The sequence below is a fragment of the Merops nubicus genome, unplaced genomic scaffold (assembly GCF_000691845.1).
Source record: "Merops nubicus isolate BGI_N331 unplaced genomic scaffold, ASM69184v1 scaffold8021, whole genome shotgun sequence".
Classification (NCBI taxonomy): Eukaryota; Metazoa; Chordata; class Aves; order Coraciiformes; family Meropidae; genus Merops; species Merops nubicus.
Window position 1 is genome coordinate 9,670 of NW_008586161.1, and position 25,265 is coordinate 34,934.

The 25,265-nt window shown below is 37.7% G+C and overlaps 1 protein-coding gene across 1 annotated transcript in view; it reads right to left on the reverse strand.

The window, feature by feature from the left end:
- The window catches only part of SFSWAP (splicing factor, suppressor of white-apricot family), a 48,717-nt gene that overhangs the window by 6,819 nt on the left and 16,633 nt on the right, over nt 1-25,265 (reverse strand). The window contains 6 exon segments of the mRNA XM_008948555.1: nt 377-502; nt 1,807-1,962; nt 8,092-8,346; nt 18,817-19,018; nt 20,559-20,792; nt 23,375-23,549. Of these exon segments, the coding sequence (XP_008946803.1) occupies nt 377-502; nt 1,807-1,962; nt 8,092-8,346; nt 18,817-19,018; nt 20,559-20,792; nt 23,375-23,549 (1,148 nt within the window).

Sequence of the window (25,265 nt, forward strand, 5' to 3'; positions counted from 1 at the left end):
CATAATACACTGTATCACCTCTGTCCACAGGACATACAGTTTGCACAAGCAGAGCATGACAGAATGACTCGAGAAGAAGGAAATATGGAAGTCCAAATACAATCTGACCTCCCACAGCTAGGAGGTAGGAGTGTAGTCAGTCACCCATTTCCTTGTACATTGAGTGTTCAGACATATGCAAGGATGGGGGAAAGAATGCACGTTTCTATGAGTTTTTCTTCTCCACTGAAGTATTTGACTTTTACAATAAAGCTCCAGAACATAAAAACTTAAGTTCTACCTCAGGAGTAAACAACACCTTGGGCAGTGTTTAAAGCCTCTTAGGAAGCCAGGCCATAACCTTGCCCATAACCTCTCCAGGACTGGATGTACTTACTTGGACCGTGGGCGTTTCCCCCTGTTTCCAGGACTGTTACTGATGCGATAAGCTGTCGGCACACTTCTCTCCTCCCGCCGCCTTTCTGGGGTGTGAGCCCTTCTCCTAGGGGACCTGGATCGTGACCTGGGCAGGGAAAAGACAACCAAAAGTTTGCTTTTTGTTACTTATTTCATTACTTTTATTTCAGTGGAATTGTGCTGTCACCAAACACAAATAGAACACCTTTCAAATGCCTGTTTTATACCAACATGGGGTATTCAGTCTCCAAGACTTGTCAGCTGCACAGAAATTTCTTACCCATGCAAGACATTTAGGATGTCATTATCCATTGCTTTTCACTCCCAACAGCAAGGGGGAAAAAAACATGATTTTTTTGCTATTGTGTGCTAATGTCAACTTCTGTATTAGTAAGCAGGAAATTTAGTCCAGTCATCTTTTTTTGGCAACAGGGTTTACTAACATTGGTATGCAGAGGTCCAATTTGGCTCAAAGCCTGGGATTGTCAGGCTTGACCTTGACTTCCCAAATCAGTGGGATGTTTTTAGAACTGCTGCGTCACAGAAATAAATACAAGGTTTTGTTTTCAGCATTCCAACACTGACAAGTCCAGGAAATGTTGTCCCTGGTGCTGCAGAATAATCCTAGCACAGCAAGTATTTCCACCTGTGCAAGTGACCAACAACCCACGATGGGTGTTGTTTGGCACTAGCACACCAACGTGAAATATTTTACCTAGAAAAGTGAGTAAGAGATCAAGAGGGAAAAAGGAAAGCATGCTCAGTTAAGATCAGAGAAAAACTTAGGAGCTTAACTCTTTTTCTTTATGATTTGGAATTAAGTAGATGTATAAGTAAAACCTGAGTATTTCTTAATAATAAAACAAATGGAATGAGAAAAGTCCTGAGAGATGGAGAGGAGAGAGAAAGATGGCAAAGGGGGAAATTCAAGGACTTAGCTTGGAAAAAAGGAAAAATACAAATCCCAAACCCACCCAAGATTTCTGATAGTAACAGCTAGTTTTGTTCTTAATAGAAAATATAATTCTGATAATTTTACTTTTACTTGCTTATTTATTTTAAAGTCTTTCTGTTTTATTTACTCTAGGTATGTCATTCTACATATACTAAACATTCACGTTCTTGAAAATACCTAACTTGCAGTGGCTAAAAGACAAGTAATTTGTGAAATCTTCTCCAGACTCACACCATATATATAGTATGCACACACACACACACTTGAGTCATTTCTCTTACACCTACAACAAAAGAGAGAACTGAAAATGAAAAAAAAATAAACATAATGACAGTTAAGTGCTGCAAATTAACTGCTTTATCATTTAGAAATCTGATCTTTACCAGGCCATTCAGAAGGATTAAAAAAAGGAAAAAAACCAACAGATTATATAAAGTTTGGGGTCAGTGAGACACCTTGACATTTTACCAGGATTTCCCTCTAAAGAGCTCCAGCAGTCAAATCTTTTCGCTGTCCAAGTTGCCTGATAATTTTCGCGCGCTGCTGCTGCTGCCACTGATGAGCTGCTCAGACTCGGCTCCATGCTCAGTGTCCCTGTGGATGCTGTGAGTCTGTGATACGGAGGCACACACTTCACATTCAGAATAAAATGTCCTACTTTGGGTATTAACTAGAATCCTGAAAAGGCTCAGTCCCTTAACCAAAAGCTGAACCTTAGTCAAACATGCCTATATGGACCAGCCTAAAAAAAGTCCAAACAATCAGAAAGAAAAAGGCATTAGCTTCATGTTATGAACGGATGTTTGTGGTTCTACAGCATTCTTCCAATCACCAAGTGTTAAAAACTTTGGCCATTAGCTTCCAACAATTAAAACCAGCTTAACAGTTTTACTGCAATACATCATTGATTACTTTCATTAGTCTGTTATTTCAGAAGGCATTCGACTCCTTTCAGGTCAACGTCACTGGTGTTTAGTAGGGTCCCAAAAAGGTCAAAGGGTTATGAAGCTTGGCATGTCTCACTACAAAATAGGAATTAAAACTATGTGAATTGACACTGCCTCAGCAACAAGAAAATCCATTCAGAAGTAGAAAAAACACCCCAAACAACCTTTTTTTTTTTTTTAACAAAGAACAGCTGCTTCCAAATCTTTTATAGTCCTAACGTTTGAGGTGAAAACTCACACAAACTCACACACACACAGATGTACTCTACTCAAACTTACTGAAAAGTAGATAAAGCATGCACTACTAATTATTGTTTATAAATCATTAACTGGATGAATTATGTGGCTTAGTACTGCTCCATTACTAGACAGTATTAAGAGAAATAATCAATCTCAAAGAGTTTGGACTTTTCATCTCTAGTTCAAAATGAAGACTCAAGCTTCTTCTAACCAAATGACTACACCACTACATAATGAGTGCCTGTGCTCCCCCTCCTCTCACACACACACAAACCACACTCACAAATACACCATTAGCTTACACCACGTACCACAAAGGTCTATTGACAGAAAGCAGAGATTCAGATGAACATCACCATTATTTACATTATTTACTTACTGCCAACCAGCTGGGATACCTAACTTCTCAGCTAGAACAGCATGCTGAAAACCCTACACTTCTCTAAAGAGCAGCTTGGTCAGGGACATTTCACATCAAACTGTAATGGTGCTTTGAAGCAGACTAGAGAAAAAGACACTGAGGAATATTTTGCTGCAGATGATGGAAAGGTACCAAAGGCTGATTGTTTTCCCTGACAGATTTAACACATGCCCCATCTTTGACATTCAGCACTTATCTGTAATAACTAGTTCTCGCCTTGGGACTAACAGCTCCAAAGCAATCCAGACTGCAATGCCTTACAGCACTTCTGGACATGGTTTACTGTTCCCATGACTTTTGCCTAACTTCAGTCTGTCGTGTTGGTCTGGAATTAAAACTGTACAATACCAGGAGCTTTATGGGACTAATATTTGTACAGAAATTTTGCTCCAGAAAAAAACATGCATTTATACAGAGAACTGCTGTTAGCACACCACATGCCACAATTAAGCCAATATTCCTTATGTAGCTACAATTTTTTTAAGCTTGTTTCTGTAAAATAGGTTTGGTTGTGCTACCAAGAAAAATGAATATTCAAAACATGCTTTGAATCAACTTCATGTTATTTGAATGGAATTACTCAACTTTAACATTGTTGAAGATGTATTAAAAAATAAAAATGCAATGGCACAAAAATTGTATCTTACCACCAAAGAATGAAGCAGAGCCTCCAGAACTCTAAGAATGCAAAAGTAAATGATAACCAAGTGATATAAAATGGTATACAGAGTAGCACAAAAAACCCAAAAAAGGCAGAGCCTGAGAAGTATACCAAAAATCACTTGAATAAAGAGAAAAATAATTACTGCAGATTTCTTGGTTTAACTTCACTTCCCACATCTCATTCTCTATTCACTTGCCACAGTAAGTTATGTGGTAAAAGTGATTTTTAATATTAATTTTTAAAACGACATATACCATTAAATAGTGACTGCTAAACTATGTCTACGTGGCAGCTTCAGAAAATTCAAGGCTTTAAGACTGTTCCCTAAATACAGGGCATGTGTTGAGTGGTCATTAGTACAATTTAGAGGATACAATTCATTACCATGTGAATGCGATACAGTCTAAAGAGAAATTATGAAATAAGAATAGCTCCTCTTTGGATGTCACAGTTAATTTAAATATAATAGTTTCAAATCCAAACCACTTATTTTCATTGTGCAGACACTTGAAGCTTAATAAGCTACCCCCTAAGAAAGGTAAGGAAGTTTATAACAAAAAAGATCTTATTATTCTAAATTATTTGATTAACTTGAATTGGAGCAGATGTTACCACAGAAAGGGAAAATTCCAGCTGTTTTCAGTTTGCTCTTGAGGCAAAATAAAGCATCAATAATCACTTTATATTGAGGTTGTTAGGTTAGGATATACATTTTGGACACAATAAAATAAGGCAATGAAACTTCAAACATATAACATTAGATTGAGACATTAAAACAAAGTCCAATTACTCAAAATGGGGATGTTCCAGTATAATTTAGCATCAATGTCCACACAACAAAGACTATCTCTAAGCGCCATCCACTTCATACAAGATGAACACATTAATCTCTACAAATAGTTGACACTTTATCCCAGGAGGGTAGGACTATTTATGTAACTAGTCATTCAGCAGTAAGCTGTAACATCTAGTGTTCTGGGAATCTAGGATGTTCTAGGTGAAGCACTGGGAAAACCAAAGATCAAAGAGATGTGAAAGGTGCCATATTTTGAATGAGACAAGACAATGCATGGAAATAATTTTCCTGTATTAATGCCAAATATGCAAGTAAATTAAAAAAAATAAGTAACACCAGTCCCATCTTCTAGCTAGGCAACAACATTTGCCTTTTTTTGGCAATTATTAAGACAAGGCATTATTACTGCCTAAACATCTGAGAGACAAAACACATCAGTATCTGACTGGGTTATGAATCAGCCTCCCACTCTTGATTACAAATTTTCTGGCTTCTGGAGCAAGAACTTTAATTTTGGAAATACAGTGAATATATTAAGGGGTAGCAAGTGCCTTCAGTAGAGCAAACCTTCAATCATCACCATTTCCTGTATATTGTGTGACCACGTTACCTTCCCTGGAAAGGCAAGACTAGAAAGGCTTCAACAAATAAGACTACTCAATATTCTCCAAACTATAACTCTTGACAGAAAAATATCTCACAATGGAGCATTCACAAGCTGTATGAACTATCTTTACCACTGAGACACTGTGAAAAACTTTATAGTCTCTCTGTTACCAATTTAAATCCATTATTTATTGTCCAAACCCCAGAAACTGAGAAGAACGTTCTCCTCTCGCTTTTTTGGTGTACATGAATAAAACAGTCATTCTGTCTCCCCCTTTTTTTTTTCAAAAAAAAAAAATCTGAAAATTTGTGATGGTTTCCTCTAAACTTCTGTCAACTGGTCTAATTCCTTTTACAGGATGCACAAAACTGGACATAATACTCTAGCTGAGGCCAACAAGAACAGCACCAGCTTCCAGATGAGGAGGCACTTGATGCATCTGCATAAGACTTGTCTTTACCAACCATGTTAAAGCAAACCAACATCAGATGCAGGAAAAAGGTATCCATTACAGTCAAATTAGAAGAGGTCCTTGGGCAGAAGTTCATATTTAGTCGTGTTCTTGTGAAATGCTGTAGGCTAGGAAGGTACATTCAGAATTCTAACAGGTCTCCCACCTGACATAATTGCCACTAAAAGCTGCAAAAAGCTCAAAGGGAATGGGACTCACTCAGCACTGGTGATACTTCCTTCAGTTCCCAGAAACAACAGGTTTCTGAATGGGAGACAGACCCTCCAGGAGTCACTTGCTTAAGCTGGTATTCACAGGACAGACAGGCTGACTGAAGCCTTTCCCTGTTCAGCTCTAACTTCAGCCAAGTTTTATAATGTGCAGAATATTCTCAGTGCAAGATAAAGTGCCATGGTTCTGAAACAACTGTAAAGTAACTATGTCTAAATATAGACTAATAACACAAATAAGTAAAGGGCAGAGGTCAGGATGATGGGGCCAATCTCTTTGCAGTGGTGCCCAGTGATAGGGCAAGGGGCAATGGACACAAACTGGAACACAGGAAGCTCCACCTAAACATAAGAAATCTCCAGAATCAAGCTCACTGGTCTTCTCAGGTTGTAGAATTTAACAGCTAAGCTAGAAAACAGCCAACTAGATTTAATCAGGTGTTGTGTTGACTCAGATGTTAAGGCTTTTATGAGTCTGTTATTTGATTTGTGCCAAGAGGCACACTTAAGATGGCACACAAATATTAGCTCCAGTTGGTTATTTCTGTGTGGTTTCCCCACCAGCTGAACTATGGCCAACAAAAAAAACAAACAACCAAAGCATAATGACATTATCCACTATGTATGTGTTAGACTTCAGCAGACTGTTGTCTTTTAACCAGCAGAACCAAACATAGACCAGTTCATGGAAGTATTCAAGCCTCTATAAAGGACTAGATATCTTATCTCCATGCTCAGCATATATCAAAATGAACTTGTAAGTTCCCATTGATCTGGTTACTGCCTGATGCAAATTCATGCAACAAGCAGGATCATCTTTATTTTATTGAGTAGCACACCCAAGTACTGGTAAGAAACTTCTCAGATGATTCTTTGTCCTTCTCAAGGTACTACAGGAGATGATTAGTATTTTTTTTAGCATTACTACGATGTTTCTCCTTGGTTGTACCATGTATCAGCAAAATCATGGATAAATATATGCAACGCAGCTTGGATGAAGTGACATGGGAAGCTCAAGTAAGGCTTGACAGGGAGTTGAGAAGATGAATGATTCACCTGAGGAGACTCTTCCCCAAGATATCCTCAACTCTGACAAGACTTGCATTGACTTCTTAAACAAGCAATGCTTCACTCAGCATGATTCCTGTTACATGCTGTTAAGCACAGAAAAGGAATAGCACACAATATTTTGGAATGTCCCAAATAACACCAAGCATCATGACCACTTGTTGAAGGCAGTCAAATAAGCAGCTTGTCAGACATCTTTTCAGCCCAAATTATGCTCAAATTCCTTGAATTTCTGAATAGCAGAGATGTCTTCCGTATTGTATTTAACCTTAAAAATCTAGTATAAAATAGAAAGTTGTAACGTGTTAAGACTTTCTCATTAGAGTAATTAGACACTTTGTTAAACAACTCAAAAAATGTACAAGGAACGTAAGTTTTGTCACACCGCCATAAAGGGCTAGAAGCTGTTTTTTAGGAAGAGACAGGTGTCACTGGCATGGCCACACAGCTAGAGCAACAGATCATTTTTGCATGCATCACGTACATATATAGAGCTGTGGCAGTGTTTATATGCACAATCTGTGTGAGCTACAAGGTACTTGAACACTGCTCTGTAGCATGATCCAGAGAATGCAGCCTCACGACTAAAGCTGACCACAGGAACTGCTGTGGGCAGGGCATTCAGATGGGACAAGTTTTACAGTCTGCAGACTTCAAAAGTGCCCACACCCAAACGTCTTAGGTGTAATTAAAAGTATTGATGTAACACAATATACACAATAACATAGCTGGATAATTAATATAGTGAATTTAATTTCATTAATGATTAAATATAGTTAATTGCACTGGGCTACATTCTTCTGTAGTCTCCTTTTCTCATCAACTCTGTTTTCATCCTTCTTGGATTTCTGTCATATCTCTCCTGCCATTCATCCATCACATTTTTTCACATGCTAACCAACTGTTTTCTTTCCTTCTGAGCTTTGCTGTTCAATCACCCAGTTCCCCATCTCTATTTCTAATCTTAATATTGTGTGGTTATTTTATCCCAGCAACAGCCACAGACTTATTAGCAAGTTCTCTTCCTGCTATAATCGCATTCCTGTATCTTATTGCCAGGTATTTCACAGACCAGAGTGAAAAAGCATTTACTGGTACAAATTCTGCATTATGTAAATAGAAATAAATGATTCATTATTTCATTAAAACTATTTTCAAAGACCTTCCACATTTGATGATATTTATTTACTGTCTTCAAGGTGACTATACCCTTTATAACGGCTTTGGAGACGCTTATATAACAGAAGAAGTGCAAAAATGTTTGAAGTTTTAGCCCACACAAAAGTCTAAAGAATATGTTTGGTTTCCAAACCCACCTTGAATGTCTGACAGTTCTATAGGCAGTGGGAAGTGAGTGCTTTGCTTTTGAATGTGATCTAGATCTGGTCTTAGATGATGAATGATATTTGAATGGTGATCGAGATCTTGTCCGAGATCTTTTCTTGTGTTTTTTCCTCTTCTTTTCTTTTTCTTCATCCCTAGGAGGATCTCTGCTTTTGCTTGAAGGCCTTTCGGCTTGTTTAACTTCTAAGGTGGGTAAAGTTCTCACTGCAGTCACAGGACATGGTATACTATTGACACTCTGAAATCAAAGGTAAAAAACACTGGTCAGTTTTTAAAATTGTATGCACATTTTTAATTTGAGAAAGGCCTGTAAGTGTGGACAACACATAAGCATCTCTAGTCCTTTATACTAAACAGAGGGCTGTATCTACTCCTGTGTGTGCCCCATACACGCACATTCTGGCAAAGAAATTTAAGATATAATGCTCGGTAGTCTTGTCAACATATAATACAGTTCTTTTTGTTTTTGTTTTTCAGAAATGCTGGATAACGAGTACAACAGCATGGAAAATAATAATATATTTTTTGACTCATGAAAGTGTGAGAGAAATGCATCCATCTTAAGAAAGCAGTTGTTAATAGCAATCTAACCTGCCACAAATGCTTTAAAACCTCTCAGTGTTGCAGCATTATGTAAAGTGTGGATAATTAAGGCTGACATCTTCAAAAACAAACACCTAGGAGTATTTAAGGGAGGCCTACACAGCTCCCCAAAGATACTTAGGCAAGTGGGATCTGCACGCTCAGGCTGTCAGCTTAACTAGGACATCGTTCTGAAGTTTTCATTTCTGGCTTTTAGAAGAAATGTGTTCTAAAAAAACTAGGTACTATCAGATATCTTTTCATCTATTTATCTCTTTTATTTGAAAAAGGATAAACCTAAAAAATATGTTTAGGAACTACTGACATTTAAAGTTGAGTTTCAGTGTCACTTTCATCCCTGAACTGTGCATCTTAGATTTCAACCTCAAGAAAAACAGCAAAATTAATTAGTGCTGATACAAATTATTTCTGTACTTCTGTACTTCCTGTGAAATAGATGTTCTGCATGTAAAGGGTTGGGAAGATCACAAAACTTACTCATCTCAAAACACAGAACAGGTCCATGCACAATTCATGCTCAGCAAGTAATTCTGACTGCAGTCAGCTAAGCAAAACATACCTTACTCCAAGACATTCTCAAATTATCAGCTTCAACCTGAGAGAATTCTGCTCAATACCTTGTTTAGAACAATTCAAGTCAGGCACTGCAGACCTGCTCCTCATTTCAAATACTGTCATTCCCTGAGCTGCCATTTCAAGGCAACTGGAGAAATCAGTTTCCCTCTGTCATAATTTCTGCTCCACCTGGTCTGACACTTTCACCGTTTGATACACGGATGCTTACTGTGATCAGAATAAAAAGTAATTCATTAAACCCAAAAATAACCAAATTAGAAAGAGGTGATATTTCCCTTTCTTTTTACCCTCCCCCTAGTGTGGATATGTCAAGGCAATAACTGACCACACTTAAATAATTGGAAATCCAGCTTTGCTTCAAGCTAGTGAGCCACAATATTTCTCTGAGCTTTAACTGATAACTGCTATCACAATATTTACAAAAATAGCAATAAAGCAGTACTAAAATATTTTGCTTCACAGATTATAAACATTTTATAATGTGATCATTTGAGTGGTTTACTAGAGGCCTGTTTCCAATTTCGCTAACTTTGTAATCCCTGTGTAATTGCAGACAACTCCTCTCCAAACTTCAAAGTTTCCCAACATACCACCAGGGCTGACTTTTGTTCCTTGACAATGTTACTCATCTCTTTATACAGTATCTTACTCTTTGCTTTGAACACTGCTGAATATGTAATAGACCAGTTTGCCTTGAAATAGACACTTCTAATAGCTTGAAATGAATAGCTAGAGGCAAAGCAGAGTTAAGAGGAAAACAAGAGAGGAAGAAAAACACAACTGTTTTCAGTGCCCAAGTTCATCTGGCCACATAAACCAGAAGCTATCCCACCACTGCCGGGAAGGAAGTTGCTGAATGGCACATTCACTTCGAGCTCACACACAGAGATTCTCTCAGCAGTCAGAAGCAAGACCCCCACAACGTTAAGCAGCCCCATGGACCCACCAAAAGCATCAGATGCTGAACCTGTGGGCTCTCCTTGGCTTTCAGGATGCTTACACTAGGGAGTGACATTGCTGTCCAGACCCCTGAGAAAGGCACGGCTGCAGGTTCAGACACCACTGCTGTGGGTGACTCCAGAATCACATCTGGAAAGCCACACAGAAGTAACTCCAGCTACCCCAGGTGGCTATGGAGGTTCTGGAGTGCCAGATACAGCTAACACATGGGGAGAGGTCACCAACCCATCCAAACCTACCTATGCAGAAATAAAAGTAGTATCAAAGCTGGGAGGTTATTAAGAATTTCCAGAAGGCAGAAACCCTGTTTTACTGACCAGGCTCTGCAGATCTGCAGGCCAGCAGAACGCAGCTTTGGAAAAAACCTACCAACACAGCACAGTGACCAGGCACTCGCTGATAGCTGGCAGGTCACAACAAACGTGCTGATTCCCTCAGGGACAACTCTGGTTGCCTTCAAAAAACCCAAAATTGCCAGCAAAATGACCCAATTCACCATCAGAACAGAACAGAGAGCGCGGTGAAAGAAATTAATATCAACAAGTTGCCAAGCCACAAAGAAAATTTCTAGATGTATAAACAAAGCTGCTGAATAAAAATATTTTGAAAAAAAAGAAAAGAAGCTGTCTTAGTGTTGGCAAATAGAAGAAGCTGTCACTGGTTTGTGTTTTTACTGGTGAAAGCTGATCCAGGCAAACTAAGGTAATGGGAACTAAAACTGGAGGCATGAATGCAGAAATAAAAGTAGTTTCAAAGCTGGGAGGTTATTAAGAATTTCCAGAAGGCAGAAACCCTGTTTTACTGAGCAGGCTCTGCAGATCTGCAGGCCAGCAGAACGCAGCTTTGGAAAGCATGGCAACAAACTGGTCACATGATAAATTTTATTATGCATCTCATGGGATGACAGAGTTAAAATTTTTGAGAGCTTTTCTAAATAGTTGCTCTGCAAACATCCAGATAGCATTCACTGGACCTCACTTCTTTGCTCATGTTGGACAAAGCACACTTCTCCCCCCACCCCCCTTATTAAACACCTCAGTGTCAGCCAGTTTCACCAGCAGGGTTGTTCTTCAGTGTTTTATTTTCATGACTGAAGCAAGTCCAACTGGAATAATGCTTCGTACAGTAGACACTTGACACAAAAAATGTTTCAGACACCATTTTAGAAAACAAAGGTGATTCCACAACTCATTTAGCAGGAAAAAACTCTGTATCAAGAAGAATTTATAGTTATATAAGAACAGAAACAAGCACTTCAGTTCATGACATGATAATTGCAGTATTAATACGACCAGAAAACACATTAGTTACTCTGGGTTACACTATTTAATCAATACACAAAGCCAACATCAGAAGTGAACCCAAATTTGCTTATTGCAATGGAACAAAACTCTACCATTGTTCCTGGTGCAAACAAAATCAACTGGTAAAGAACATTATCAATAATGTTACTAACACTTCTGCAAATGGCTAATATTTCTTACGTCCTCAACAGCTGAATTTTGCAGTAATTTGAATGCTGTGTTAGATGAAAATTAAAAAAAGAGTGAATAATGTCAGAACTGTGAAGAGTTAATTGACAATTCTTTTACTTAACTGAAATCTGAAATCACTTCAGATTCTTCTCTACCACTGCATCTTTTCTACTGCAGATTCCCCAAAGCTTCTGGTGAAGTATTCCTTGCCTGAGAATTCATAAACAACCATCTACCAGCAATGGAAGTGCATGATTGCTCCGTGCATCAAAGGGAGCAGCTACTGCTTTTGGAAGAGTTTGTCAGTCCTAACCTTAATAAATTAGCCCAAAATGATTAAATAAAAGTGATAAAAAACCACTTTAGAATAAGTTCCTATAGAACAACTGAAATACTGACTCAACAGTTTCACCAGGGTTTAGCTGCTGCACTGAAACACAGCTGTTAACAGTACACTGACCATCATAAATTCTTCAAAACCAAGATAGAATTTTGCATTCTCAGTTTCAAAAAGTGTGAAAAAGGTACACTATCTAAAATTGTTGATAGCCCTGTTATGCTTGGCAGAACTTGAATAGCATTTTATTTTCAATCATGGCATGCTTCCATTTCACTTGTAAACAGACTGCTTTCCACAGGAATAGAAAAAAAAAAATTGTTACAGGACAAAAGTAAGGACAAGCCATCTAAAGAAATGATAAAACAAAGCTTCAAAAACAGGAAGATGAAAGAGCCAAAAGTTTAGCTTTGTGCTATAGAATCTTTATATTCAGAAGCACAACAGCAGATGACATTTGGGACAAGCCATTAAAATAGTTCCTTTCAAATCATGTGCTTGTCTGGTTTTGCAGCACTATCGTTGTGTATTTCCCTCCTTTAAATTGGATACTGAGGTTTACACAGGTAACAGTCTGGCCATAATCAACTTCCACATGCATATCAGAGTACTATCACCCCTAAAGCATTTGTGAATTAGGACAAAATATGAGAGATTAGCAGAATAATCCATATTAGAAACCCATCTGATACACTATGAATTAAATCATGCCCTGAAGACAAACAACAGACTGTGCTGCACTTGCAGAACAGCTCACTACACCAAATGACTTCTCTGAAGAAGTTAAACACTGTGCCTTGCCCAGCCAGCCACCTGTGCTGACCCCTTCTCCTATTTTTGTCAGGTATTACCAGCACCAGTAGATTCTAGGAGATACTTTATCAACTCTGGTCACTTATAACCAAATCCTTTGACCAAGAATGCAGGTCTGCAGACCTTCAGCAGGGACAGGAGGACTCTACCTACACACATTAGATTTACCAAAACTTGTGGCTGGAAGCAATGCTTTGGCAGCTTACATTTTCCTTCTGCAAGACTCCTATAAGCTGCTATCATAATCAATCACTGTTAACAAAAGCATTAAACAAGTGTTCACCAGCCAGTCACTGAACCAGCTTTCTTCTGGGAGGCTTGGCTATGCACAGCTGGAGAACCACAGCTCTGTGAGAGATTCTTCTCTCTCTTTTTCAACCTTTTGCTCCCAGATGCACCCAAGAACAATGCTGCTGAGATGGACCGGGTTAGGGATGATCAAAAGTTCTGAACTGGCACATTTATAGATAAAGCCCTGACATTTTAACCCCTGACATAATTGTTGTAGGCCTTCTACACCCAGGGTACTGTACCAAGGGCTACCACCAAAGGTGATGCATTCCCAATTCAACTCTTGCCCATAGCCAGCATTTAAGCTGAAAAAAAAAGTTGTAAAAAAGAAGTAGAGCAAAATAAACCAAAGACTCCATCTTGACATGAGCTCTCCCAATGTCTCATCTACTTAATTCAGGTTTTGGAAAATACATATAGGAGTGTGCACAGGTAGTCATTATTGCACTTTATATACATATATAAAGAAAATCTTAATTTTAAAAATTTAAATTAAATGTAAAAAATTTGGAATAAGGCTTGCATTTCAGATTCTCAAACACCTTAATTTGTTTAAAAGTGACAAAGCACTTCAATGCAGCACTCCAGAGAACCTGGTGTACTCCAGCTCGGCATATGCAGAAGAACTGCAGTTAGAACTACAGGTTGGTTGATGCTGTAGGACAAAGACTTCACTAGCCACAACACTACAAAACTGATCAGTTTTGGAAAACATACAGCTTAGCTCCTTTCCAAGTGCCAGTCTGAGGAAATACTCTGCATAACTGCACTGTTGTAATGCATACAAGAATGGTGGGGAGTCATTTGTGAAAAGCTGTGCTACTTCATTGCTCAAGCTCATTTTTTTTCAGCCTTTTGTTCCTCTTGTTTGATTTCACTTTAAGGAAAAAACAGCAAACCATATAAAATAAATAATTCAGCTATGGCAAAAGTAGATCTGACTAGTTTTAAGATTCAGCTGAAGCCAAAAAAGCTGAAATGTGCCATATTCTGTGGTATCAACTGTCCTTTACATGCAGTTAGCAGAATCCATTTTCTCCAAAGATACAAGGTCTACTCAGTAGCAGCATTTCTTTCAGGAAACACCAGGAAAACCTGACAGGGGTCAGGCAGGCTTGCTCACTTAATGCATTCCTGTGCTGCCTGACAAACAGGTTTTCAGTGCAGATGTACACTATGTACACACATAAAGAGCATTACTGGGTTTTATACCCTTATTAGGCAGGACTACTCACAGGAATTATGCAGCTCCCATGGACATTCTCAACTCCTCTTCATGCTTTGATATATATCTTAGTCATTATTCCATTTTTTGAGGCACATTTTAAGGTACAAAAATCACTACCTTAAATCTACAGCCATCCCAATCTGTGTTTCCTGGACTCTTCACTGGATGTTCCCTCCCCCAAAAGAGGAGATGAGATACAAGAAGTGATGTTTTGGGTGGACTTTAATATTTTTCCTTAATTTTCTGAAATTTTCCCAATTAGTTCCATTACCAAACTACAAAATTAATTTTCAATCTCTCTCTCTGACTTTTTCAATATACTTTTAAAAATAATTACAGCCACTGCATTTACTTGTTACTTTTGCAATCAGTGTTTTTAAATGCATCTTCTTGTTTCTGAGACATGACTGAAAACACTTTTAAGACCCTTGTGCTACATATTTATTTAGAAACTGATTTAGATACCACGATGCAGCTTACTGGATTCTCAGTGTATATACAACAGAGGTTAACAAATCCATGACACAATTTCATTTATCTTTTTCCAATAAAATTTCTTGAAGCAAATGGGCTGTTGTGAACAGGCAAACCAGGCAAGCAGAGCAAGAGGCAGACTAGGCACTGGGATGCATGTAAATGGAAGCTTTTGTAAATATGGCAAATGGAAAGACAACATCTTGAAAAACAATCCTGTTCCAAAATAAATTTCTACAGCTAAAAATATATATAAATGTATATGTATCTATACAAACATATACAAGCATGTCAGCAAGCAAACTACACTTGGGAGGAATATTACTTCCAAAGACCCAGTATTTTAGACTGCTCATTAACACAGTATTAGCATTCCCAATACAAGATTAGATTTTATCTCAAAGAGCAAGGTCACATCAGTAACTTTTAAATATATATTTAAAATTCTAAATAAGCCCTTTTATAAAGGAAGCATCTCCAAACCATTTCTGTTGGTAAGAATCAGTGAAATAGGTTACTTTAAAATTCTTAAAGACACTGGATTCTTTTGGGTGAGAGAAAGAGATGCCTTCTCTGAAACTGTACATATGTAGGAGAGGAAAAAAGTGTTTAGCACATCAGTTTACTTTGAAGGGGGATTAGGGTGTGGGTTTTGTTGAATGCATCCCTTCCTATTTAGGGAATTCAACTTAGAACTTCAGTAAATTCAGATGTGAGGACACTCATCTGCTCTTCTGAAAGAATCACTTGTTACTGAAGAGTTACTGATGATTTCAGGCATTCTCTTAAAGAAAAGTATCAAAAGAATCTTAGCTGAGAAAGCCCTGTGTCTTTAACAAATCCCCTTGAGAAGGGCAGCAGAACTGCAAGTCTGGGGAATTCTGCATTGTCATTGCCTCTTTGCATTCACTCTTCCATACATAAATGGAAAAAAAATTCCTGAACAGTGTGCTAGTCAGGGCAAGTCTGCTAGCAGTAGCCAGGAGAATCCCAAACAGGATCTCTTTTGGCATGAGACCACACTCAATTCACCCATCTGCTACACAGCTGATATGGATCACCTAAACTGCAGGTATGTCTCTTCTCAATTGCCTCTTCTCTTGAAAGCATTTTGAGGTGTAATCCTCAAGAAAAATCAAGAGCTGGGCAATGAATTACTTGTTAGGTACTGGAATTCTTTTTGTGGGAAAGGAAACAATGGGAAGCCATGTCATTCATTCTTGTAACCAGTCTGTCACAATTAGTGCCTGAAATTTTCTGTCCGTACCCAGAGGTGAAGTTTTGCTTGATTAGTGCAATGAAGAGTGATTTACTGGCTTTTACAGAAGCAATACAATTCCAAAACCAAGAAACTGAGGTTCTACTTCACTGCAATGTTTGTATTTGCAATGGGGATGGAAGGTCTGACTGCAGCATACACTGACAAACACAGGAATTTCAACCTGGCTCCTGAAGGATCCTGCAACAATACCCCAAGCTGCATAAATTTCCAGCCTTATTTAGGTTAAGTTTCAGGAAACTACCTAGTCTACACCAAATCCCATTCCTATTTTTCCCCACAGCTGTTTATAGCTATTGGAATGGAAATGTAAGTCTAAGGTGACTTTGTTCAAAATGGATTGTGACAGTTTTTCTCCCACCAAGGAAAGAGAGAGTCTGGACCTGCTGGAGGTGTCTGTACAGGTGCTGGATACACAGCCTCCCCCATCTCCTAGCAAGCATGCATCAGACCACGCTGGACTGGGGTGTGCTGATGATAAAACCACACTCAGGATGAATAAAAGTGACTGACACTCCTGGAAGTAAAACTATTGTTTCTTAAGCTAGGACAAGCAGAATACTGGCAGAATGAGAGTGGCTCAGTGAAAAAACTGGAACAAGGGGAAAAGAAAAATGAAAGAACAGAAACCAAGTAGGAAAATATTCTCATGTTTGGATGAAGTTAAGCAATTAGGAACTTAAATGGAAACTACAAAATGTAAATAGGAAACAGTCTTTGATAAAGGACACAGCTCTGCTGGCAGAACCTGCAGAGGGAGAGAAAAGCTTCAGGATAGTGCTACGATGCATGAACAAATCAATACTTGAAGGGCTTTCCTACATAATAAATTCACATCTCTCATTTAGGCTTTTAAAATGGTAGTTATGTTACCGACATCAGAAAGGCTTTATGTGAAACACATGATTTCTTAGCTATTTCAAATGTCATTTTCTGTTTTTAGTTGGAAAAAAGCAAATGCGTGGCTTTGATCAATACAGGTTTTTAAGAGTTTGGGTTTATATTTCATTACTGAAGTCTCTTAATAAATTCTTTTGGCCCAAGGTTCCTCTTTAGCCTACTCAATTCTAGAGTCTTATAAAACGGATTTCTAGAGGTTCTAGCCAAAAAGTTACTTTTATTATAACTACCTATCAACAGACTGACAAGCAATACCTGTTTGCTGCAGAAGATAATGCCAACTAACTGATTAGCAGGTATTTCTGCACGATAAATCTTTTTGTGATAAATTCTAGTAATCCAATATGCCTATGAGAAATTAGCTTTTAATTTCCTTTGGAAACAATAAACCATACAGGTAAATGGCAAGGGAATTTTATCAGCAGTTTTATCTGTACTCCTAAAACCTAATAAGTCATAATTAATATCCAGGTTACTCTTGGATTTGGCCTAGGAGTGCAGTATCATGACAAGCTTCTCAAAACAGAACTTCTGAAAGCTCTCAAAGTGACATTACCCTAGTATTATCTGTTGTGTTTGACTGTCCAAACAATGAAAGTAAGTGCAAATGGATAAGATAATCACAAGGCAGAAGAAAGATGAAAAGCAATCTGCCTCTGCTACATGACTATTTCCTAGCAGCTTTCTAGAAAGAATCAGAAGGTTCAAATTTCTAACCCAGCTCTCAAACACTGTTCTGTAAAAGATGTGTAGGAATACCAATGCTCCAAAGTGATTTGCTGCAGAAAGATTTTTACTTCTGCTCTCCAGTAAGAGATTCCACTGAACAAACCCAACTGGTTAGGTCATTTCATGATGAAATAGTCAAGAGTCAAAACAAAAATCTCCCAGTGACAAAACTGAGGGGGGCTAATTATTCTGCTAGCTGTCTTCCAGAGAACTGGAAGTAGGTATACTGCCTTTGCCTGTGCCCAGCAAACAACATGCATACATGTACTTGTTCTAACTTTGTGCCACTATCTGTAAACTTAGCTTTAAGAACCATATCCCTACAATAAAACAAAATCTTTTATAACTCCCATACTAAACTTGGGCCTAAAAAAGAGAGCAAAATCCGTTAGTATTTTAAGCTTTTAAGGTGTCTGCATGAAATACTGAACTAACACAAAGCTGAAGAGGAAGCATTAGATGCCTGTTTTTCTCCCATCCACGTATTTGTTTTCTTGATCAAGGATGTCCAAGTTAGAAATCTTAAATCACACAGATAAGTTCACTAACTATCCATCTTAGTTTCATGCCAGTTAAATTAATGAAAATCCAACAATAAAACTCAGCAGAACAGGCAGAACATAAGTCTTAAAAGTAAGCTCAGTTGCCTGTGAATCATTTCTGAACTTGAAGGCATCTACTCACATCAAAATACACATTCAACAGTAAATACTACAACAGATATCCAAATACTCTTGAAAAGTAAGCATTTGGATTCATGGAGCACTAGCACAGAGTTCAACTTTTAAGCTCATTTTCCTTTCTGTACCTGGCTAACTGGCCTCTGAATTATGCATCACATTTCTCAATCAGTTCCTTAATGACAGATGAGGGACATAGGTAAGATAACTGAAAAAGACTAACAGTGCTTAAAATTCAAATTTCTCCTCATTTAGAAAAGCTTCTCTCTCTCTTTGGCCACCTTCATCACATCCTGTCAGACTCACACTCTGTAGGTAAGTTTTCGGCTAGCTTTACAGTAAAGAAATTTACTTCCTGCTTACCTCATTACTGAAGGAATTCTCTTCAATTTTCTCAGTTTCTGCCTCTGCCAGAGGGTTCTTCAGGGTCTGCAAGAACAGTGCAGCTTTCCTTTTGCGCTCCGCTTGCAGCTGCTTTTCTTTTGATTCCTTGGAGGCCTGTGCAAGCTTCTCTCTTGCTGCAGCTGCTAATCTGTCCTCTAGCTTCTGCTTTGCTAACGAAGACAATTAAGCATAAAGTCTAGAGTGAGTCACACTTGGGCAGCTTAGGTTTTCTTGAAACAAACACACACATCAACACAACCACCAAGTCAGCCTCTCCAGACATTCTCAAACCTTTCCAACGTAAACATTCAAAGCCATAAGAAGGACCTATCGACTTCAAATTATGAAATTCCAGCTATCTTAATTCATAAATATATCATTTGCTTGATGAAAAGCAGTAAAGTAAAAATTTTTAAGCTCAAAGAAAATGACATGCAAATCCAATCCTGAAAATTCAGGATACTTGGCCTTTTCTATTTACAAAAGCTAACAAAAAAAGTAGCACTGTAAACTCAGCAGCTTTTTCTTGTGCTTGTTAATGCGATGCAAACTTTCCATTTTCCACTTTCCACTGATCTGATCTTTACCTTCCATTTTCCAGCTTTATTTACATACATCTTTAAATGTTTACACAAAGGGCTGCTACAGAAATTTTCAGAAACTGTTTCACCATTGTTGCAACCACGGGTTATTGCCATGTGATTACAGAAGGAGAAAAAGCCAATTTATTTAACTATACACCCAATGGATATTTTGTCTAATTTTTTTTCATCTTACATTTCCACTTTTTTGTTCTGTGCATGTACAAGACTGGTTTGGGGTTTTTTTTTTCAGTTGCAGCTTTTCACACACTGAAGTTTTTCCAAACATGTTTTACACCTCATTTTTATTATCATACAAAGTATTTCATATTTGGTTTACATACACAGCACCACAGCATACTTTGTACTAGTGAAGCTTTCAAAGGAACTGCCACTTAAGAGGAAAAAAAAACAAACTGAAAATGAAAAATTACAACTCCTGTAGCATAGTCATAGCTGTAAGAGAAATTATTAAGGTTTTAAGCTGGTAAACCCTGACAGCATCTCCACTTTATTAAACACCCTCTGCTGTGAAACAGCCTTGGGGAGGACTGGGAGAAATTTGATCCCTGTAAGAGATCATTTCATTCAAATTCACACTGCATACACTTCTGCCCTTACATAGAGAAACACAGTGATGGGGGAAAAACCCATACAAAGGCTTAATGGTGTTGCATAAGAATAACAAACCATCAATAAGGTGCTATTAGTCTATATGGGTGTGCTATAGAACTGAAAAATAGCTTGAAGCTTTTCATTGTTTTCTGAAGAAAATGAGAAAGGGACATGAGCCTTTTTCTAGGCTCTGTTAACACAACTGGAAACTAGAAGTTTAGTGTTTTACTCTGAAGTTGTAATGGAAAAACAAAATGAAATTCAGAAAGACCATGCATTAGGGCAAAGTACTCAACTCGTGTGTCACAAGTTTGATTTTAGCTGAGCAACCAATGACAATTTCATTTTTTACAATAAGTAGGAAACTGTGGGAAAAGAAAATAATTCTGATTGCTGTTAAGATGACATAGTGAAGATCCAAAACACCTCAAATGCCCTACTGTTCACATGACAGTTTTCCAGTTTGCCTGAAGGACTCAATCTCTCATTCTCTTTTCAGTGTAACATGGGATACCTTGTTTAGCTTCCAGCTCCTCCTGTGTAAGTTGAGGTTTTTTCTCTTCAGCAGCAGTACAAGGAGTGGTAACAGCTGGAGTATGGTTTGAAGCACTGCTGGCATTCTCTTGGCCTTCCTTGCCCTCTTCTTCCTCATCATCACTGTCATCATCTAATTTAACACGGTTTTTCTCCAGAGGAAGAAGGTCATTTTCTTTGGCCTTGATTGCAAAGCTTATTGGTGCAAAGGATGCTGTGAATGAATGGGTAAGAAGATTTTACACATCACTAGACCACAGCAGAAAGTAGCTTTAATTTCTTGACTGTATCTGTTACTTATGCAGCCTACTCAACACAAAAGAAGAACCTTCTATCACCCTTACATTAAGGTAATTATTGTGGGGAAAACGACAACACAATCTTTTCTTTTTTCTTTCTTTTTTTTTAAAAAATAAATTTTGGAAGCTTCACTTGCCTTGTAAAGATCTGTCTCAAAGCCTTTGTCTAATACTTCAGAAGCAGCAGGGAAAAAGAAAGGTACTCTAAACCATCTCAGGAGTTATTTCCTGAGATGAGATAAATAATTTCATATTCTGTCCCAAATAAATTTCCGTTTTAGTACTACTTCTTTTCCCAAATGAACAATCTACTCTTCCAGGCTTAAGATGAAAATGCTCTGTGCTCAGGCTCCTACCTGACATGCTACGCTATGTTACAGTCCCTCATGTTTCCTTCACACCAGTTCGATGGTTTGCACAACAATAGCATTTGGCAGGCTCACAGAACAGTATTTAAAGACTTATTTCCATCTATATGACAATTAATTACTTTAGGGAGTTAACAACATTTCATTACAGGAGATATAAATGCAAAAGCTAAGTACTTTTCCCCAAACATCTTAGCTAGTTTTGCTGTAGCGAGATTGGTGGTCAACTATTCCTTTCAAGCAGTTCCTACTACTCTAAGACAAGAGGACAACACATCCAGCACACTCAAAGGAGAAGGAATGCTCGTGAAAAATATGGAATATTACAATAAAAATGAAATTGTGGATCATTTTAAGCTAGGTTGTACTAATGGATCTTCAAATAGTATTAACCATAGCTAATATATAAAGACTTATTTAAGTCTGAACTAATCCTTTTCCATCAGAAATTTCCTTGGAATGTTTTTTAACCATTTTCTGAACAGAATCAAATAAAATACAGAATTAATCTCTAAACCATTTGCCCTAGATGCAACTTCTAAGAATAAAGAATGGAATTTCTCACACATCAAACAAAGGAACCTGCTGCCGTATGGTCTGCTGCAATATTTATCTGTCCTAGGATGTCTTTTGCATATATATCCTGTAAGATTTCAATTAGGAAAATTTAAATTCAATAATTAAATACCAAGACTTATAAAATATAAGGTTTCCATTTTGTAATCTGGGGGTAAGGAAATAGACTCAGAAATAAAGAACACAAGAATTCCAAGAGAAGAAGTATTATAATAGTGATTTTAATAGTGATTTTCCAATTTTAAGTGGCAACAAAACAAATCCTAAAATGTGATTTTACTTCCTCAGAGGCAGAAAAATCTAGTGCGGATGTTATGTCTCTCTTGCAGTCAAGTACTGTATTTAGGTTACAAGAAAGTGGGATTTGTACCATATTAGAGGAAATAAAAATAAGTTTACAGGAGTAGGATTGTCATGAAATGACTCACTGGTTACATTCCATCATCTAAACTTGCACAAATTAGAACTATTATAGCGCAGGCGCCAGTTTCCCATTTATAACAACACAACAAGAAGAACCGATATTATTTTCAATATTATATTAGATTTTCTTAATAGGGCATCTTTGAAGACAGGGAAGGTTGCTCCTTCCTTGGGGCACCTAATCAACCTGCCCAGAGAAAAAAACTGCAGAGCACAGGCAGCCACAGCAAGGAGCCTAGAGCCTGCAGCCCACAGAGAGAAAGAAATTGCAACAAGGAGAAGGAAGACAGAATTTCAAGGGACCACAAGGAGGATAAACTTATCAGCAATTAAGAAAGCCACTGAAGTGGCAGGAAGGCAGTACCCATCCATGGGAACACAGGTCAAGAGTGGTTTTCCTGTTTTGATTTTAAGATTTTTTTTTTTTTTTTAAGTGGCTTTCAGTTCTAGTTAAAAGATTTAAGTCTCTAGTTTACTGAAAAGAAGAAATTTTAAGATCTATCTGCCCAATAGGCCAGGAAGTCAGTTCCCAGGTATAAATAATCCCCTAGAAATAATCACTCAGGACATGAATAGTTCATTAGCTGACTTTATGTGATTGGTTTCCAAGAGATCTTCCCATGCTTTCCCTCTGCTGCTACGACTGCAAGAGGAAAACCATTTCACGTAAACATGAAAAGGGTTTTTTTTCCCAGCATGACTAACACCCAACACAGGAAGATAGAGCAACTTAGTAATAATCCCAGTGTATTTGCTCCATGTGTATGGTTTCAAGTAAGACTACCATTTTTATTCAGAAGGAATAACTTCTGTCTTGCACAGGGCTTGTAACTGTCAAGTTTAAAATGACAAAAATAAGATCCTGACAAGGTCACTGATAAAAGCCTTCAACTTTGCACAAAATTGAAATAAAACAATTTATTCTGTCAGACCATAAATACTTGATAGCCTGATAAGGAAGAAATATGAAAGCAATCAAGTTACTTATTTCAGTCCCTTTTTGATGCTTCCAGCAAACATATTTTCCACATGATTAAAACCTCTCTTTACCTCCCCCCCCTTTTATTATTTTTTTACCATAAGTATATGCTAACAGATATTTTCACACCCAGCAAATCACACTAACATACCTTTCACCAATTTACCATCACTGGCTGTTTTAGGAGGAACATCTTTTTTAGTTCCTGGAACTCCTTTAGCACTTGGCTCAGACGCATCTTCAGGTGCATGTTCATCTGCAAACTGCGTCTCACTCGGTGTATCGCTGGCAGTGTCTGCTGGAACATCCTCAGATGAAGACACTCCCTTTTCAAAAGAAACACACAAGCTTACTACCTGAGTAGTTCAAACCTTACTAACTGAGGAGTTCAGAAAAGAATTAATGCAGTGTCTGTGTAGCTTCCAACTTTGCTAGCCACTTCAAAACTCACAGCATCAGTTAATCCCTTCACAGCTGATTTTACATCACTAAGCACTCACGACCAAAGTCTGCTTCTTATAAATAATGCTCTGCTTCATGTAAACCCACAGGCTTCAAGAACTACAGACCTACATTAAGAATGTGTTGTTATTTTGCAATGAAGACAATTTTCTTCAGTGGGTACACATTTGCTAACAACAGTTTTAAAAATTGTTTTAGAAATTAGACCCTAAAAGCATAAACTTTTTTCCAATGCATATTCTTTTAGGTCTTCGTATCCTGGGACGAGGACAAAATCTGTTAATTCACAGCAACAGAGTGAAAGCTTATGACATTTCTTCCTAATGTACAACTGCACAACACCTCCCTTACAAAATCAAGGTTTATAGGGATCAGCCCAGGTTAACATGTTTGATATGTTCCAACGTTTTGCTGAAGAACATCAGGCCCATCAATGTTTTTTGTGTCATTAAATTGATACAGTACAGATGTGCTGAGACTTTAAAGAAGAAGAATTTACTGGTTCTACTGTTACATAACTGAGTCATTCAAGATGATCTCTAAACTCACAGTCTAAAAGCTTTAAGATGGATATTGTAGAACATTAAAAATATTTACATGGTGAGTCAGATGGGGACATTAAGTGTTTTAACATTTAAATGAACCTCTCTCAATACACAGCATGGCTGCTTTCCACTGGCTGCTGTTAAGTGTACTTAATGTTGAAATACCAGGTATTGAGGAGATACTTTCATCGCTCCCTGCAGCCGTTCCCTGACCAACAGAACTAATTTCTGAAAATCCTCGAAGGGGAAAAAACACAAGGAAATCAAAGACTTCATCCTGTATTTACTGAAGCCAGTAGTACAATTTCTTATTAACTTTAATGGCCAAAAGGAGAACAATCAATTCCACTAGTTGCCTATGTGTACATTACTAAAACATAAAGATAATATTGAAATCATTATTCTAAAAAATTAAAGAGAATGGCATTATCTACAAAACCATGCAGTAGGGTAATATGCATTGCTACACATGACCTCAAGGGACTTAAACTAGTTTCTGCTTGCTTCTTAGCTGTACTCATTTGAACACTTTAAATGAATCCTTTATTATTACACTTCAGTTAGTGCACAATTTCCCCCCCCCCAAATAAATGTTAACAAGTCCTTATTAATTATGTAAGTATTATGAATTCAATGCACTGGCTTGCAAAGAAGAAATTCTAGAGTAACAGTCAGGACAATTTTGCATGTAATTTTTCCACTGTGTATCATCATATTTACCACAGCTTGTCTTTAAAACCAGAGTTTTCAAAACATTTTTCACTATTAAAACAAAATAGTAGGCACAAGTGTTTCAAACAGCAACTAGTATTGAATTTCTTCATTTTCCACAAAGCGATGTTGAGGGGTTTACCCACAGGCCTACCTGCTTCAGTTTAAGGCTCCCCAATCTAAGCCTTGAGATGACAAATGACATAGGGCCTAAAAAAAAAAAATAGCTCTTTCCCACGAAAAGTTAACATCAGATAATGTATTTCTGATACTATTTGCAATTCTCTTTTCAGTAAGATAACAATCTAATGAGATTAGTTAACA